Source organism: Manis pentadactyla, chromosome 6 (assembly GCF_030020395.1).
Source record: "Manis pentadactyla isolate mManPen7 chromosome 6, mManPen7.hap1, whole genome shotgun sequence".
Taxonomy (NCBI): domain Eukaryota; kingdom Metazoa; phylum Chordata; class Mammalia; order Pholidota; family Manidae; genus Manis; species Manis pentadactyla.
The window spans coordinates 146,122,928-146,138,615 of record NC_080024.1 but is presented as its reverse complement, the minus strand read 5'-3'; the positions used below and the strand labels follow the sequence as shown (position 1 = coordinate 146,138,615).

General features: G+C 45.5%; 1 protein-coding gene and 1 pseudogene across 3 annotated transcripts in view; both read right to left on the bottom strand.

Annotated features, from left to right (window-relative positions):
• Positions 1-14,857, bottom strand: part of ZCCHC2 (zinc finger CCHC-type containing 2) — a 67,737-nt gene extending 52,880 nt beyond the window's left edge. For all 3 annotated transcript variants that reach the window (XR_005022939.2, XR_008998370.1, XM_036876708.2), the window contains exon 1: positions 13,546-14,857. Coding sequence is in view for 1 of the 3 variants with exons in the window: in XM_036876708.2 (XP_036732603.2) it covers positions 13,546-14,493 (948 nt within the window). In the remaining 2 variants the exon portion in view is untranslated. The remainder of the gene's footprint in view (positions 1-13,545) is intronic.
• Positions 1,744-7,200, bottom strand: LOC130684157 (40S ribosomal protein S24-like; annotated as a pseudogene).
• Positions 14,858-15,688: the final 831 nt, after the last annotated feature.

Below are 15,688 nucleotides of genomic sequence, written 5' to 3'. Positions count from 1 at the left end.
CTTCAACGAACTGGAACAAATAGTTCTAAAATTCATATGGAACCACCAAAGACCCCGAATAGCCAAAGCAATCCTGAGAAGGAAGAATAAAGTGGGGGGGATCTCACTCCCCAACTTCAAGCTCTACTACAAAGCCACAGTAATCAAGACAATTTGGTACTGGAACAAGAACAGAGCCCAGACCAGTGGAACAGAATAGAGACTTCAGACATTAACCCAAACATATATGGCCAATTAATATACGATAAAGGAGGAGCCATGGACATACAATGGGGAAATGACAGTCTCTTCAACAGATGGTGCTGGCAAAACTGGACAGCTACATGTAAGAGAATGAAACTGGATCACTGTCTAACCCCATACACAAAAGTAAATTCAAAATGGATCAAAGACCTGAATGTAAGTCATGAAACCATAAAACTCTTAGAAAAAAACATAGGCAAAAATCTCTTAGACATAAACATGAGCAACTTCTTCATGAACATACCTTCCTGGGCAAGGGGAAACAAAAGCAAAAATGAACAGGTGGGACTATACCAAGCTGAAAAGCTTCTGTACAGCAAAGGACACCATCAATAGAACAAAAAGGCATCCTACAGTATGGGAGAATATACTCTTAAATGACAGATCCGATAAAGGGCTGACATCCAAAATATATAAAGAGCTCATGCACCTCAACAAACAGAAAGTAAATAATCCAATTAAAAAATGGGCAGAGGAGCTGAATACACAGTTCTCTAAAGAAGAAATTCAGATGGCCAACAGACACATGAAAAGATGCTCCACATCGCTAATCATCAGAGAAATGCAAATTAAAACCACAATGAGATATCACCTCACACCAGTAAGGATCGCCACCATCTAAAAGACAAACAACAACAAATGCTGGCGAGGTTGTGGAGAAAGGTGGTGGGAATGTAAATTAGTTCAACTATTGTGGAAAGCAGTACGGAGATTCCTCAAAATAGAAATACCATTTGACCCAGGAATTCCACTTCTAGGAATTTACCCTAAGAATGCAGCAGCCCAGTTTGAAAAAGACAGATGCACCTCTATGTTTATCACAGCACTATTTACAATAGTCAAGAAATGGAAGCAACCTAATTGTCCATCAGTGAATGAATGGATAAAGAAGATGTGGTACATATACAGAATGGAATATTATTCAGCCATAAGAAGAAAACAAATTCTACCATTTGCAACAACATGGATGGAGCTAGAGGGTATTATGCTCAGTGAAATAAGCCAGGCGGAGAAAGACGAGTACCAGATGATTTCACTCATATGTGGAGTATAAGAACAAAGGAAAACTGAAGGAACAAAATAGCAGCAGAATCACAGAACCCAAGAATGGACTAACAGTTACCAAAGGGAAAGGGACTGAGGAGGATGGGTGGGAAGGGAGAGATAAGGGCGGGGAAAAAGATAGGGGGCATTATGATTAGCATGTGTAATGTGTGTGGGGGGACATGGGGAGGGCTGTACAACACAGAGAAGACGAATAGGGATTCTGCAGCATCTTACTACGCTGATGGACAGTGACTGTAATGGGGTTTGTGGGGGGGACTTGGTGACAGGGGGAGCCTAGTAAACATAATGTTCTTCATGTAATTGTAGATTAATGATAACAAAATAAAATAAGTAAATAAATAAATTGGATTTAAAAAAATTTATTCTAATGCCTCATGAGCTACAAAGACAAGAATCATGTGGTTTACTAGTTTCAATGGTGAATGGCTCTCCTCTGCCCCAGAACTAACTTCTCACCAGTCACTTCTGCATCTCCCTGTTCCACATGTCACAAATACTTTGCTCTGAATAGGAGGAAAGGGTGCCATAAAATCTGAGAACTATTGGCTTAATGGAATCTTTTTTTTTTTAATTCTTAGTTTATTAATCCTTTCATGAAAAATCTGCACTATCACCACAGATGAAGTCCCTGGAGTTCTTTACTCCTTGTGCCGTCCAGTCTCCACTCACTTTTTGCCAGTGCCAGCACGGGCCTTGCAGTCCCCCTGCCTTTCTTCATTCTGTTCTGTTGTTCCTTTCGCTGCTTCCTTGAGGTCTGTTCTCCTCATACAGTCCCTGTCTTGCAAGTCTATGTCTGGGTTCACTTTTCTTTGCATAAATCCAAAGAATCATAAATCATGCCAAAACCAGTTGTCCTGCCACCACAAAAATGGGGTCTGAATGCAAATACAAAGACGACATCTGGTGTGGTCTTCTACATTTTGGCTAGTCTTTCCCAAATTTCTGTCTTCAGTGCGGCTGCCTTCCCAGGGTGAAGGATATCAATGACCATTTGCATTGAAGCAGTCGTTGGTCATGAACTTCCTGGTCCGGACAGTCACTGTATCATTCATGATGGTGATGGATCTTCAAGCAGGCAGGGAGGAAAAGGACAATGGAATCTTACAGAAAGGAATTATACCCACTTTCTGTTAAGTTCAGATTCCTGTAAAAATGCAATACAGATGACACACATTTTACAAAAACTAGTTAGATGAAAGGGTCAGGACCAAATGAAACCGGGAGAATTTTCCTCTGCTTGGATTATGAAGACAAAGTTTAAAAATCCTAAACCTGCAGAAATACGCACAGGAACGTAGGGAACACCAGTGTGTGTGGGCTCTTCTCCTTCCTAGAACTCATTCAAGTAAACGTTTCCTGTCCCTAAGAGCTCCTGGTTAGCTCAAGCCATGTCCTGAAGGCAGGTGACTGGACATCTCATTCATTCCAGAGATCACTCAGATGTAACTTTTACACATGTAGATAACATCACAATTACACACTTGAGATTTTTAAATGCAGGGAAAGTCTGTGAAATAGTCAAGTGACTGGACAGTCCTAAAAAACACTCTTCTCTGAAAATACCCTGGAGAACAAAGGTTGCACTGGCTTCACTTCATTTTAACAAAGGCCAAGCTGTAGATGGAGTTTATTTTAGTTCATGTAACAATGTTCTACATGTTTCCTCTAGTCCTTTGATGCAGACTCTAAGTTTAAAAATACAAAGACATTCTCCATAAAAAAAAATTGTTTCTTAGCTTTTCTTAAAACTAAATTTAGTAACTCCTTCAGCAGTTTTTACACTCATCCTGTAAAACTTAGAATATTAACATTACTATGTATCAACAAATCATAGGAAGTTTTTTTGATAAATCAAAAATTACTTTGAGAGTCCTCCCACTGAAAGGCAGATCTAATTTTCCAACCAGTAAATCTGGGCTGACTTACATTCTGCTGGTGAGAGACTTGCCTCACCAGCAGAATGTAATGGGGATGGTTCCAGGACCACGAAGGGTAGGTCGTGAGAAGCCTCGGCTTCTTAGATCACTTGCTCTTGGGGTCCTGAACTACCGTCTAAGCAGTACAATTCCCTGCAGCAACCCTGCTAAGGAGACAATATATAGAGGGGAGAGGGAGAGAGGTGACTTCCAGTCCCCAGCTTTGCCCCCATACATCCTGGAGCAGAGACAAGATGCTCTCACTGTCAGTTACCGATATAAATTCCTGTCCCACAGCACTGTGAGAAATACTAATAAAATGGTGGTTGGTTTAAGCCACTAAGTTTTGGGGCAATTTGTTACAGTTACAGATTTTAACATTTCTTACTTAACCAGGGTTGCAACTAAAGCATATGCTACACTTAAGCAAGATTCAAAGAAAGTCTTGCTTTCAGTGTTAGACAATGATTATTAGAAACATTACTGAGATGTCAAATTTCATCCATTTTAGTGGAAGAAGCTAAGGAGAATTTAAGAATTACTTACCTGTCACTTTAATTGAGAGAATGTGGTAGAAAAAATAGACCTTTTTCTCACCTCTACTCAGTGAAATAGCACAACCCAGCCCAAAGCAGTGCCTTGAATCACCCTAGAGCACCTGATAGAAGGCAAGTTCTATGAAGAAACATGGATGGTTAAGTGTATTCAAGTTGTTCTGCGAACCACATTGACATGACAGATCAGAGAGGAGGGAGGACCAATGAATCAACAGCTCAGGCACAGCATAATTATAGATTTTTGCCATGATCATGGACTCACCTCCTATATAACTAAATGTTTAGTTTAAGTAGAATGTGGGTATGAGGTGATTCAGCAAGATGAGTGTGGTCAAATTAACTCTGTTAAAGCATGGGTAAATGCGCCCTAGCTATCGCACATGGAGGAAGGGCCAATTCACTGAATTGTGTACACTCTTCGCCATCACTGCCCACGGACAGACCACTACAATGGTGGCCATGTGAGTTCTGCTAAACGTGGAATTTGTGAACCAACAGTGGTTCCCTGTGCAGAGCAGGGTTGAACTGGAACTGGGTGGGTGCAACACAATGCAGGAGGGAAACATCATTGTAGCTCTCTTTGGGGGAACTCCATGCATTTATTATAAATAATAAAAAACATTAAAATTGCTGATGACATTGTCTTTTCCTGAGAACTGAACTTGCAGGGACGCTGATACAGAAGCAGGGGAGGGAGGAGTAAAGGACAAGTGAGGGGCCTTGAAACTCCCTTCATGTTCCTGCTCTTTCAACCTAAATACTGCCATCTATGGTTGACGGGTGGACTTGTGAGCAATATAAACTACCGGGCCACAGAACCGCAAAAGTATAGAACGCGGAGGATGGTGGTAAGGGCTTCCCAGCCCAGCCTAAAGCCAGGATCCCCTCTTTAGCGCCAGCAGGGCCAACCTTCTGCTTGCCTACTACAGATGGTTCAAGAGCTCCTCTTTCAGCACAGAACTAGAACACTGCCCCAGGAACTGCCGCATCCCTGAGCTGACAGCCCCCAAATCTTTGAATCCCCATTTGCCATTGGGTGAGGTGAAAGGGATACACCTGGGAGCGTGAGTACAAGAAAATCCAGAGAGGGTGGGCCCTCCTCCCTCCATGAGTCACCTTTCCAGCCCCACACCACAGGAGGTGAAAGCAAAGGGATGCAAAGGGGACGGAGGGAGGAAGTGAGCAGGGCTCAGAAGCCTGACAGCCAGTGGCAATGCAGGTACCTGTAGCTCTTACAGCCGAGCCAGCCTCCACGCCCCCACAGAGAACCATTCTTGGAACCGTACAGAAACGGAGGCTTAGAGAGTTTAAGACTGACCCTTGACAGTAAGTGATTTAAAGGTCGGTAAATATTAGCATTGGGAAACACTGCATTTGGATTTGTGTTTAATGCCACCTGTCATCTTCCCAAAACTAATAAAACCACCTGACACCACCCTTTCACTGAGCAATCTCTAAATATGATGGCCTCTCTCCGGGGGAAGCACTCTCTCTGAATACTATGGCACTCTGGTTCACAAGTGAGCATGTTGTCCCTTCTAGGACCACTAGTGAACTTCAATCATTTGATGACCCAAACAAGTCAATTATAGCAGGGGAAAGTTATGTTTCTTAACTATCCCAATTTAGACATTCTGAACAAAAACCACAAAAATCCCACAACTCTCAGATTACAAACTGCTCACTTCGGTGAACAAAGTTTCCTTAACTTTCCGATCCTAAGCAAGGTACTATCTCAACTCCACATCTGACTCCCACCACTCCTCAATCAAATCACAAATCGGAGATCACCATTAAACAACTACAAACAGCTACCCAAACAATAATAGTTTGTAATTCATTACTTTTTCCATCCTATCAAAACATCACCCATAGGTTTGCACAAATTTATGCATACACCCTCAACACACACACGCAAAAACTAACTTAAGAGTACAAGTGGTCTCATTTTTAAATAGTTAATGAACACAACTTTTTATCAGCATTCATCCACTGAAGATTCAGTTCAATTCTTACTGTTCCATGCTTTTCACCTGAAGAAATAATTTCTTTTATCATTTCCAAAACAACTGTACATATACCACAGAGCTGCAAATATTTTTATAAAGTTGCTGGTAAGTATTATTCATACAAGACCAGAAAAAAAATCACTGCTTATGCATTTTGTATTATAGCAATTTATCAAATTGGCATTTTTCAGAGCTCTATCTGAAAAGCATAAGCACAGGAAATTTGACTTCATACTTACGATATGTACAACACTGATAAAAAAAAAATGAGATGAGATGCCTGAGTCTTTGGGAAACTTAACACCTAGAAGGGAAGGTCAATTTTATAAGTTAAAGGTAATCCCAAGTCAAGTAAAATTAAAAGAAAAAAACTCACAGATGTACCAAAATTATAACACAGAATATACAGGATACTGAAATTAGAGGCAGCAAAAAATCTTATGAGACCACCACAGGGATAATAACCAGAGAACAATATCATGCAAGAAATGATGGCATGAGCCAGCCTTTAATGAAAGATGGGTGCATGAAGCAAGAGTGAGAGAAAGGGTGTTTAAGTTCAAAGACCCATTAGAGGCCAGGCTCCATCAGCCCACTGCAACAAAAATACATGATTAAATACTGCTTTAGGAAGATGGATCTGGCAGCTGTATCTAACCTGTAAGCAGCGGAAGGCTGAAAGCAGCACCACTGGTTAGTAATGCAGTCCCAAAAGAGAATGGTGTCAACAAGGCTGAGGGAGAGAGGGTGGATTCAGGCTGTAAGGAAAGGACAGGATTAAGGTTATCAAGCATATCAGAGTGACCAGAAGTATAACACTACCACTAGGAGAACCAGCTGAGTCTAGAAGATTTTTTTTCCTAATCAATGATGTGTTCTTTCATACATATTAACTCTAAAGTGCCCGCTGACATTTCAGGGAGACATCCCAAAGGTGCACACCCAAATTCTCACTGGCTCCCACTGCAACCTGTTAACAACTTACTCTTTTCACCTGACCTCCAAAGGCCCTTTGCAACCCAACCCTTATTATCTCTTCAAACTACTGTATTTCCTGTTCATCCCCTGCAACCAAGTTGTGCTACTCTTTAAACAATCAAAGCTAGATCAACTGACATATCTCACCCTTGTTTACCAAGCATTTTCATATGTATTACCATGTTCCTCTTCACAGGAGTTACACAATAAATAGCGATGATATTCTTACTTTATACTGAGCCACCTGAAACTTGGAAAAACTAAATAACTTGCCCAAGTGACCATTTCAAAACCTAAATCTGACCTCAAATATTTCTTGTATAAGCACAAAACACATCTACTGAGCTAAGACATTTAGAAGAGAACTAAAGGCCAAATGTTCTCCAGGAAGAACAGAAGGAAGTGGGCCACCACAAGCTCAGCAGCCCTGCCACCTGTAACATAAACACCCGATCAGGCACCTCCCTTCTAGAGTGACTGTTTACACAGACATGGTCAGAGGTGACAAAGGCTTCTCTGAGAGGAAAAGGAGCACTGTTCCACAGTCCTCCACAATGAGAAGGAGGGGCCATACAAGTGAAGCTCAGTCTGCTTTGAGGGTAGTGCAGGACTTCGCTTCTCTTAAAAAAAAAAGTTAATTATTTCTAAGGACAAGGAAGGACAAAAATACTAAATAAGCTTAAAAATTAGCAAATCTGATAGCTTCTGTTAAAAAAGTATAAAAATGTTCCTTAATTATCCATGGACTCCAGTTTGTGCTCTTAACTAACAAAAAATTACGTAACAGAACTGCAAAACAGCTTGAGTTTTTTAGCTAAATGTGAAAATGGCACAAAGATTTAAGTAATTACAGTTGCATGGAACTGATGATCCAAATTCAAAATAAATGGTGTCAAAATAAAATGATCCAAATTCAAAATAGGGTTTTCTTCATTCCTATCCCCAAATCCAACATGGGGAGAATATATATTTTAACAATTTGTGACACAGAGAAATGCTACATTTGGGCTCATTTTATCTGCAGCATTCCGGATCTTTACATTTTTGTAATTAATAGCCCCAAATAAACATTTCTCTAACACCACTTTTTCAATTACCAGTCCCCTGTTGAGCACCAATCAATTTAGAGGTACAATAATGAGGAACAACATGGAAAATACAGTATCGTATGAACTTTAAGTGAAAAAAAGAAAAAGAAAAAAGAAAACCTGTTTCTGAAAACTGATACAACAATCTGGATGGCTGAATCTTAGTGGGAAAGAAAAATGAGTTGAGACTCATTCGCAAGAGAATCTGCACTCAAGACAGTATGTGAATTATTTGGCATCTTCTCTTATTGATTCAATCACTACAATCTCAAAAGGAAGTTGTTATCCCCATTTTACAAATTAAGACTGAGGCTCAGGGATTTAGATTGCCTGGTTAATACCACAGCGCAAATGGCAGAGCTGGAATCTACACCTCCAAGCCTTCTAATTATGGCCATCACTCTTGAAGGCCTTTGATAGCCTCTACAACACATTTCCTGTCCCCTCCCCCACAAAAAATCGCAAGAAGTAGTGAAAAAGAAACGTGTACATATATTATATATATTAATATATATATTACATATATACATATTATTAATATAATTAATTTGAGGAAAAGTTGTTGCTTCCTCTCCATCTCCACCGCCCTCCCATACTGTGGAATAGTGAGACTCCCTGAGTTCTCCTTACTGGAGAAAACCATTGCACAGAAAGATGTAAGTAACTGGAGGAAGACACCCAATAGCTCCCATTTGCTCGTAAAATAATCACTATTTAACTATGATACGCTAAACGCCTCTTCCAAAAGACGTTTGCAAACTGTACTGCTTCTGTTCTTTGCAGCATCCTAACCAACTCAGGTTTCCCACAAAAGAGACAGCTGCTGCTTCTCCCCACTTTCAAATTGTGAGATACTCTACCCACTCCTCTACCACCACCTTCCACACCAGATTTAACTTTTACCTGTAATTGCTAATATTCACTGAAGATCACGCTAGACTTTACTCATTTATTTTATTCCCAACAATCTAACATAAGTATGGTTATTAGCTGTCCCGTAGGAGGAAACCTCCTCTGTCAGCACCCACAGCTCCTGTGATACTACGTACTTTAAAATCTCCCAGCAAAAGCCAAAGAGTTAAATAAAGGTATTTATTATCTGTGAGATCAGAACTGTTCTTTTTAGAAAGCATCTTTTTAGTGCCTAAAACAATAAGAACTAAAATCCCCACCGCTCACCTATGCCCTCTCATTTTTAAAATTTTTTAAAATTTTTTATTTCGGTATCACATTTATCTACAATTACAGAAAGAACATTATGTTTACTAGATCCCCCCTTCACCAAGTCCCCCCCACATACCCCTTCACAGTCACTGTCCATCTGCGTAGTAAGATGCTGTAAAATCACTACTTGTCTTCTCTGTGTTGCACAGCCCTCCCCGTGCCCCCCATGCACTATACATGCTAATCATAATGCCCTCTTTCTTTTTCCCCGCCCTTATCCTTCCCTTCCCACCCATTGTCCCCAGTCCCTTTCCCTTTGGTAACTATTAGTCCATTCTTGGGTTCTGTGCTTCTGCTGCTGTTTTGTTCCTTCAGTTTTCCTTTGTTCTTATACTCCACATATGAGTGAAATCATTTGGTACTTGTCCTTCTCCGCCTGGCTTATTTCACTGAGCATAATACCCTCTAGCTCCATCCATGTTGTTGCGAATGGTAGGATCTGTTTTTTCTTATTCTGCCCTCTCATTTTAAGACAGTGCTCTCACCAGGAGTCCAGGTGCCACACATCCATTCAAGTTACCTTAGAGTACAAGCATCTATGTTAAAACTCTTCTTGAAGAGTTTTCTTTTTCAGGCCTCAACACTACCACTACATTATCTGTATTATTAAAACATGTTGAGGTACTTGCTATGTCAAGTACAATATAGCTGATTAACCCAGGCTATGAGAAGGTATCAAGTTTGCATTTTCTTTCCAATATCTTCATTGATTTTTAAGTATCCATGGCCACTTAATTTTTGTGAGTTCAAATAAGTTTTGTGGGTTTAAATAACACTAAGTACTATACTATAAAAACTTTTCAGTTTCTATCTTTAATTAAACATTAGTACTATTTGCCAAGCAACTAAGTTTGAGGATACTGAAAACACAATCTCCAGAGAAACATGGCCAAACCAACAATATTAACCACTAACCACTACAACAATGGTTTATGCCTTTTATGCTTTCTATACCTTTGTGTTCCTAACTGGAGATTAAATCTCCAAAATTAGAATACCCATGTTCATGAACAGTTATAAAGAGCATCTTTATGCATGTAAAAACAGGAAGGTTGACCATCTTTCATCTTTTCCATGAAACACAAAAACTAGCAGCTTTAAAGATACTTAAGCAGTTTTCTGTTGCTATTGTTAATGGGCCACTTACAGTTTGGGTTCCTAAAAGTAGGAAGGGACCCATTTTTAATAGTTTTTTTTCAGTCATGATATTTATGCAGTATTTAACTATTAACAAAGAATTACATCAATCACACAAATTCCCTAGGACACTGTTAATGAGTACTGTCACTACTGATCACTGGTCTGCCTACATGTTGAATTTTATGCAGGTGGCTACAAGTCCATCACAGTTGTGAAGAAATGAACTACAAGCATAGTCTGCTAAAAGCCACACCAACGTTTAAGTTGTAATCCAACCTAACATTTACTGGAAAATCCAAGTCACATAGGAGAACTCCAGAAACGTCACTTTAAAAAATAACATAGATGTTGTATTTTCCACTTTCCTAAAATGTACAAATTAGTATATTCTAATGATAAGTTTGTGGACTTGTCACCTCAACTATTATCATAAACATGGTATGTCACTAAACAGTCACTGGACCTGGTCAACTTGAAAGCATGTAATATAAAATTTGCATTAAATCACATTCTACCTGTAAACGTCATTAGTTTTAAAAAGTTTATTTTTAAAGAGAAGCGGCAGAATCTTAGGTATCGGATACAAGTCTTGAAATGTCAGGAACACTACTATTCTGAGCTAGTCTACTCAATTCTAGTAGAAAAAAGTTTAGAAAGAAATTAGCTATACTTTCTCCATTTAGTATAGATGATCCTTAGTAGTGTGATTTCTGAGTAATTAGAAATTACATGTGTCTAAAAGGTTACTTCCGGGGCAATAAAAGGCTGCCACACCAATTTTCCCTTTCGATTCCCAGAGTACAGCTTCCACGTGGTTCCCCACTGGGGCAGGTGCCCTCGCCTCGCCCGGCCCCCTACCCTTCGGGGGCGGAGCCAGCGCCCAATCACGTGGATGACGCGAGCCGCCATTTTGCCGGGCGGGGGGAGGGGCGGAGCTTTGCGGGACGGGTGCCCGAGCGCCGTGGGCCGGTCCGCGGCGCCGCGTGACTGCGGGGCCTTGGGGCGCCTCCCTGCAGACTCCGAGGAAGGGCCCTCCCTTTCCGAGGGCGCATGGCTGGGAAGGCAGAGGAGCCGCGGAGTGGGACCGCAGCCGGCCGGGATTGAAATAAACCACCCTCATCGTCTGCCTCTGGAGTGACAGCTTGAGAGCAGCCAGCTCCGAGCAAATACCTTCAAGGCCAGAACAAATCACAGCGGAGGGCCTCAGAGTGCACGCTAACAAGCAGAAAGCGCGGGAGGGGGGGGGGAAATCACAATTTAAGGGGACGTAAATGATTTGCTAGGATAACCCTAAACAATCACTGTAGAAAAAAAGTTCACACCACCAGCGACTGAAAATACCCTTCAGCGTAATAACCTGTAGTACCTGTATCCCCTCTGATTTATTCCCCGACTTCAACTGATGGCCAAGCACTGGGCACTGCCTTGAGGAGTAATGATGTGCTCAAATTAATGCCAGGATGCCCAGCCTCACTTTGTTCACTCCTCCCTTTCTGCCAGAAAGGGCCACACACACTGCAGTCAAGACAAAAATCTCATTATTGACTTGCACGCATCTCTCCCCTTCATCTATTCTCCTTCCAAAACTCACGTAACATGCAAAATTTAAGGAAAAAAGACTAGCACTTAAAATCAGAAATCGGTTAACTTTGTTGGCATCTGAATGGAATGATATAAACTATTCCGTTGTGGGACATTTCTATTATACCTATAATTTAAGGTTATCTTTACAATCTGTACTATAACAAAAATATTTTTATAGGATATATAAATATTGCTCCAGAGTTCAGGATTTCTTCTCTAAATTCAATAGCAGGGACAGGGCTTTTTGGAATTATTTAGTGAGCAGGCTGAAGAGTGGTAAGGGCTTTTATTACCACCAGTATCAACAGTCCCCTGCTAGTAGTAAACAATGAAAAATAACATTTCAAGCTCACCAAGAAAATACTGGTTCCTAGCGGTACTACATCTGAGTTTGGTAAAATATGTCCTAAAATGTGAGTTAGAGACTTCTGTTAGAGACAGAAGCTTCTTTTAAAAATGAGGGGCTTAGCCTGGATTATCGCTTAATCTCTTTCAGCCCTCAAAGTCCTTGATTTTATGATTCTATGATTATTGAGTCCTTCCAGTCATTAGAGAAATACAATGCCGTTTTAGTTCCAGGGAACTGGATGACAGCAGGTATATAAGTTAACTTTCTAGCAAGAGAGGGGAAAAAGTCCCCCTTTCCAATACATCATCCTGGAGGTCACCTAAATTGAAAAGCATGACATCCAAATTAAATACCATTTAAGTAACTGAATCACGAAAATAAACTCCTGTACATAGTTTTTCCTCTTACTGAAACCTCCCTTCACCTCCATTAGCTTGTCACGCTCAAGGACTTTATATTAGGCCTAGATTATTAAATTACTTTCATGACTTTATAAAACTTTCATCTTCTTTAATGTTTTCGGTGACTCATCTGGATTCTCGTCTGCTACATTTTGGTGTTTATTAACTTTTCAGAAAACAACATTTATGCCTATAGTAAAGGCCCAACAAATATCCTGGACCCAAATCTGTAGGCACGACTCAAGCTCATTAGAAAGGTTATACTAGAGGTAAAGGGTCTAACTGCACGGTCCTAGGAGAGGTTTCTTTCCCCAGACAACCTGCGCTATTACTTATCTAATTTGAGTCAATTCGCACAAATCCACATCAGATTTTTTCGGGGAACGTCAAGGTCTCTGGGCAGGAGCCAACAGACCCTACGACCCCTTTTAACTCAGCCTTTTAACACACCGAGCAAAAAAAGCTCCTTAATGCCAAAGACGAGGGCAGGACCAGGAGCGCACCTTTAGCACACCTCACGGATGAGGGAGGCAGAGCTTTAAAACGTGTAACCAGAGTGCCAGACGACAGGAAAGGGAACGCACTTGCCCGGGGCCAGACTGTGGCTGACACTGTCTCCTCTAGCGCTTCGCCCTTTCCAGCACCTGGGGCCTGGGATGCTCAAAGCCAAAAATACCTGAGACCCTTCATCCAAAAGGGGGATCAGGCTGAGAGCAACCCTGTTTACCGTGGCAATTCCGGCACGGAGGAGACTTCTAGAGCATTCTGTTATGGCGGGTGCCTGTGTGTGCAAAGGGGCGGGGGTGGGGGGATACGTGGGGAGTGGAATTGAGCGGTCCAGCAAAACGGCTATTCGTACTACGCGGCTGGGAGCCGTGGCGTGGGGATTCCGAGCATCTGCGCCGGGGTGAGGCTCGGCCAGGGCCGGCCGAAAACCTGGCCGGGGTCGTGACCGCACCGCGGGTGCTGGGAGGCATGCGCGCCTTACCTGGGCCCTGGGGCCGGCAAAGTTGCACGGCTCCACCTCCACCTCCGCGTCCTCGAGGCCCCCGCGGAGCGCGGTGCGGAGCCTCTCCAGGTGCTCCCTCAGGGTGACCCGCTGGTGGAAGGAGAACGCCGGGTGCAGCGAGGCCATGGTGAAAAGCAACAGCAGCTCCTCTTGGGCCCTGAAGCCCAGCCCACCGCCGGGCCGGGGCTCGGCGCCGCTGCCTTCCGGGCTGGAGCCGTCCTTCTCGGCGTCGTCCCCGCCGTCGCCGTTCTCTCCGGGCTCGTCCTCCGTGCCGCCCCGCGAGCCCTCGCCCCGGACCGCGCGCAGGCTCTTGAGCACCGAGTCCACCTGGGGTAGGAGGCGGTGCAGGCGGCCGGCGGCCTCACGGTTCTCCGAGCCCAGCAGTGCCAGGTAGACGATGAGGCGCGAGCGCACGGCGGGCTCCCGGAAGTCGGCCAGCGGCCCTGGGTCCGAGAGGCCGTTGGCCTTGGCCTCCGAGTCGCGCAGGTAGTGGTAGTCCTTGCGCGCAAGGTCCTCCAGGCACGAACCCAGGAAGCGCAGCTCCAGCGGGTTGCACAGGTCTAGCAGCCCGCACATGAACTCCAGGCGCTGCGCCGAGCCCAGCACCAGCCCGAACCACTCGTACACTCGCTCCTGCTCGCGTAGCGCCGCCGCGGACCCGCCGCCGCCGCCGCCGCCGCCCGGCATGCCCGCCCCCACCGCCGCTCCGCCAGCAACAGGCGGTCCGAGTCCCCGGGAGGGCGGCGGCGGCGGCGGCGGTTGGGGACCCCGCTGCGGGCCTGCCGGCGGCGGCGGCGGCGGGCGGCAGTCGCGGCGGCGGCGCGGCGGGGCCTTTGCGCCCGACCGCGAGTCCGCCTCGGGCTCCTCCACCTGGGGCGGCGGCTCCGCGGGGTGCGTCGGCTTCAGCGGCAGCTTCATCCTCAGCATCCTCGGCTAAGGCGGCGCGGACATGCGAGCGGGGGCGGGCGGGAGGAGCCGGGAGGAGGGGCCGGAGACGAGGCGGCGGCGCGGCCGTCAAGAGCGCGGCCCGTCCATGCCGCCGGGGAGGGCCGGGGCCGGGTCTCGGCCGGCGAGGGGGGCGGTGGCCGGCCGGCCGGGTCGCGGGCTTAGTCTTCCCGGGCCGGAGGCGGGGCGTGCCGGCAGCGGCTCCTCCCCTTGGGCTCCGCGCCGGCTCTGGGAACCCCAGAAGCGGGTGGGAGCGAGCGAGCGAGCGTGTCCTCCTTCCGCCTCCCTCTTTCCGGTCGTCCGCACTGAGCTGGGGCGGCGGCACCCGAGCGGTTCCCTCGCGAGCCGGTGGGGACCAAGAGGCTGGGAGAAGAGGAGGAGCGACCGGGCCTGGCGGAGACGGGGCGGGCTCCGCGCTGGCGCTTCAGCCAATCAGTGGCCGGAGCCGACGGATGCGTAGCTCTCCCGCCCCAAGGGCCGCCGCTCTCGGAGAAGCCCCGCTCAACTGCCTCCAGGCCGCCTCTCTCTCGGCCGCTTCTGCTCATCCGTAAGGCCTGGTGGTCGCCGACTCTGGCCGCACAGGGGTGGGACAGCGGGGCGGCGGCTAGGTGTGCCGGAGCGCGGCGAGTAGCGTGAGAGCAGGAAGTGGGGAAAGTTCGCCTTTCCTGAGGCCCTAGCCCGGCTTTTGACCGCTGACTCCCTGCTCGCGTGGAGCGCCGCCCGGGTGCCTGCGCGGCGGCACTCGACGCGTCCCGGGAGCCGGGTTTCCTCGGAAGCGAGCCCGCTGACCCCGAGATGGGCTCTTCCAGTCCTCCACACCCTGGCTGACTTCGTGGAAGTCAGCAGTGGGGATAATGTCCGCCAAAACTTTGCACGGGTCGGTGGAGCTGACTCACGTGCTGGTCCGAGATCGGGGTCGGGAGGCAGGGTGGCGGGCTGGGCGCCGACCCCAAGGGGTTCCGCGGCCTCCGGGTCGGCGGGGACGCGCTGCTGTGGACGCCCTCGCCCTAACGGTTGCCTCTAGTCTGTAACGCTCTTTGGAAATTATTTCTACGATAAGTTTAGGAAAAGCCCCTTCAAAGCCTTCATCTTCTGGGAATCATTTTATTTGCTGATTAACGTTTCTGTGCCTAACATTCTGAGTCCTTGTGGTCGGTGTGAATACTTATGACACGAG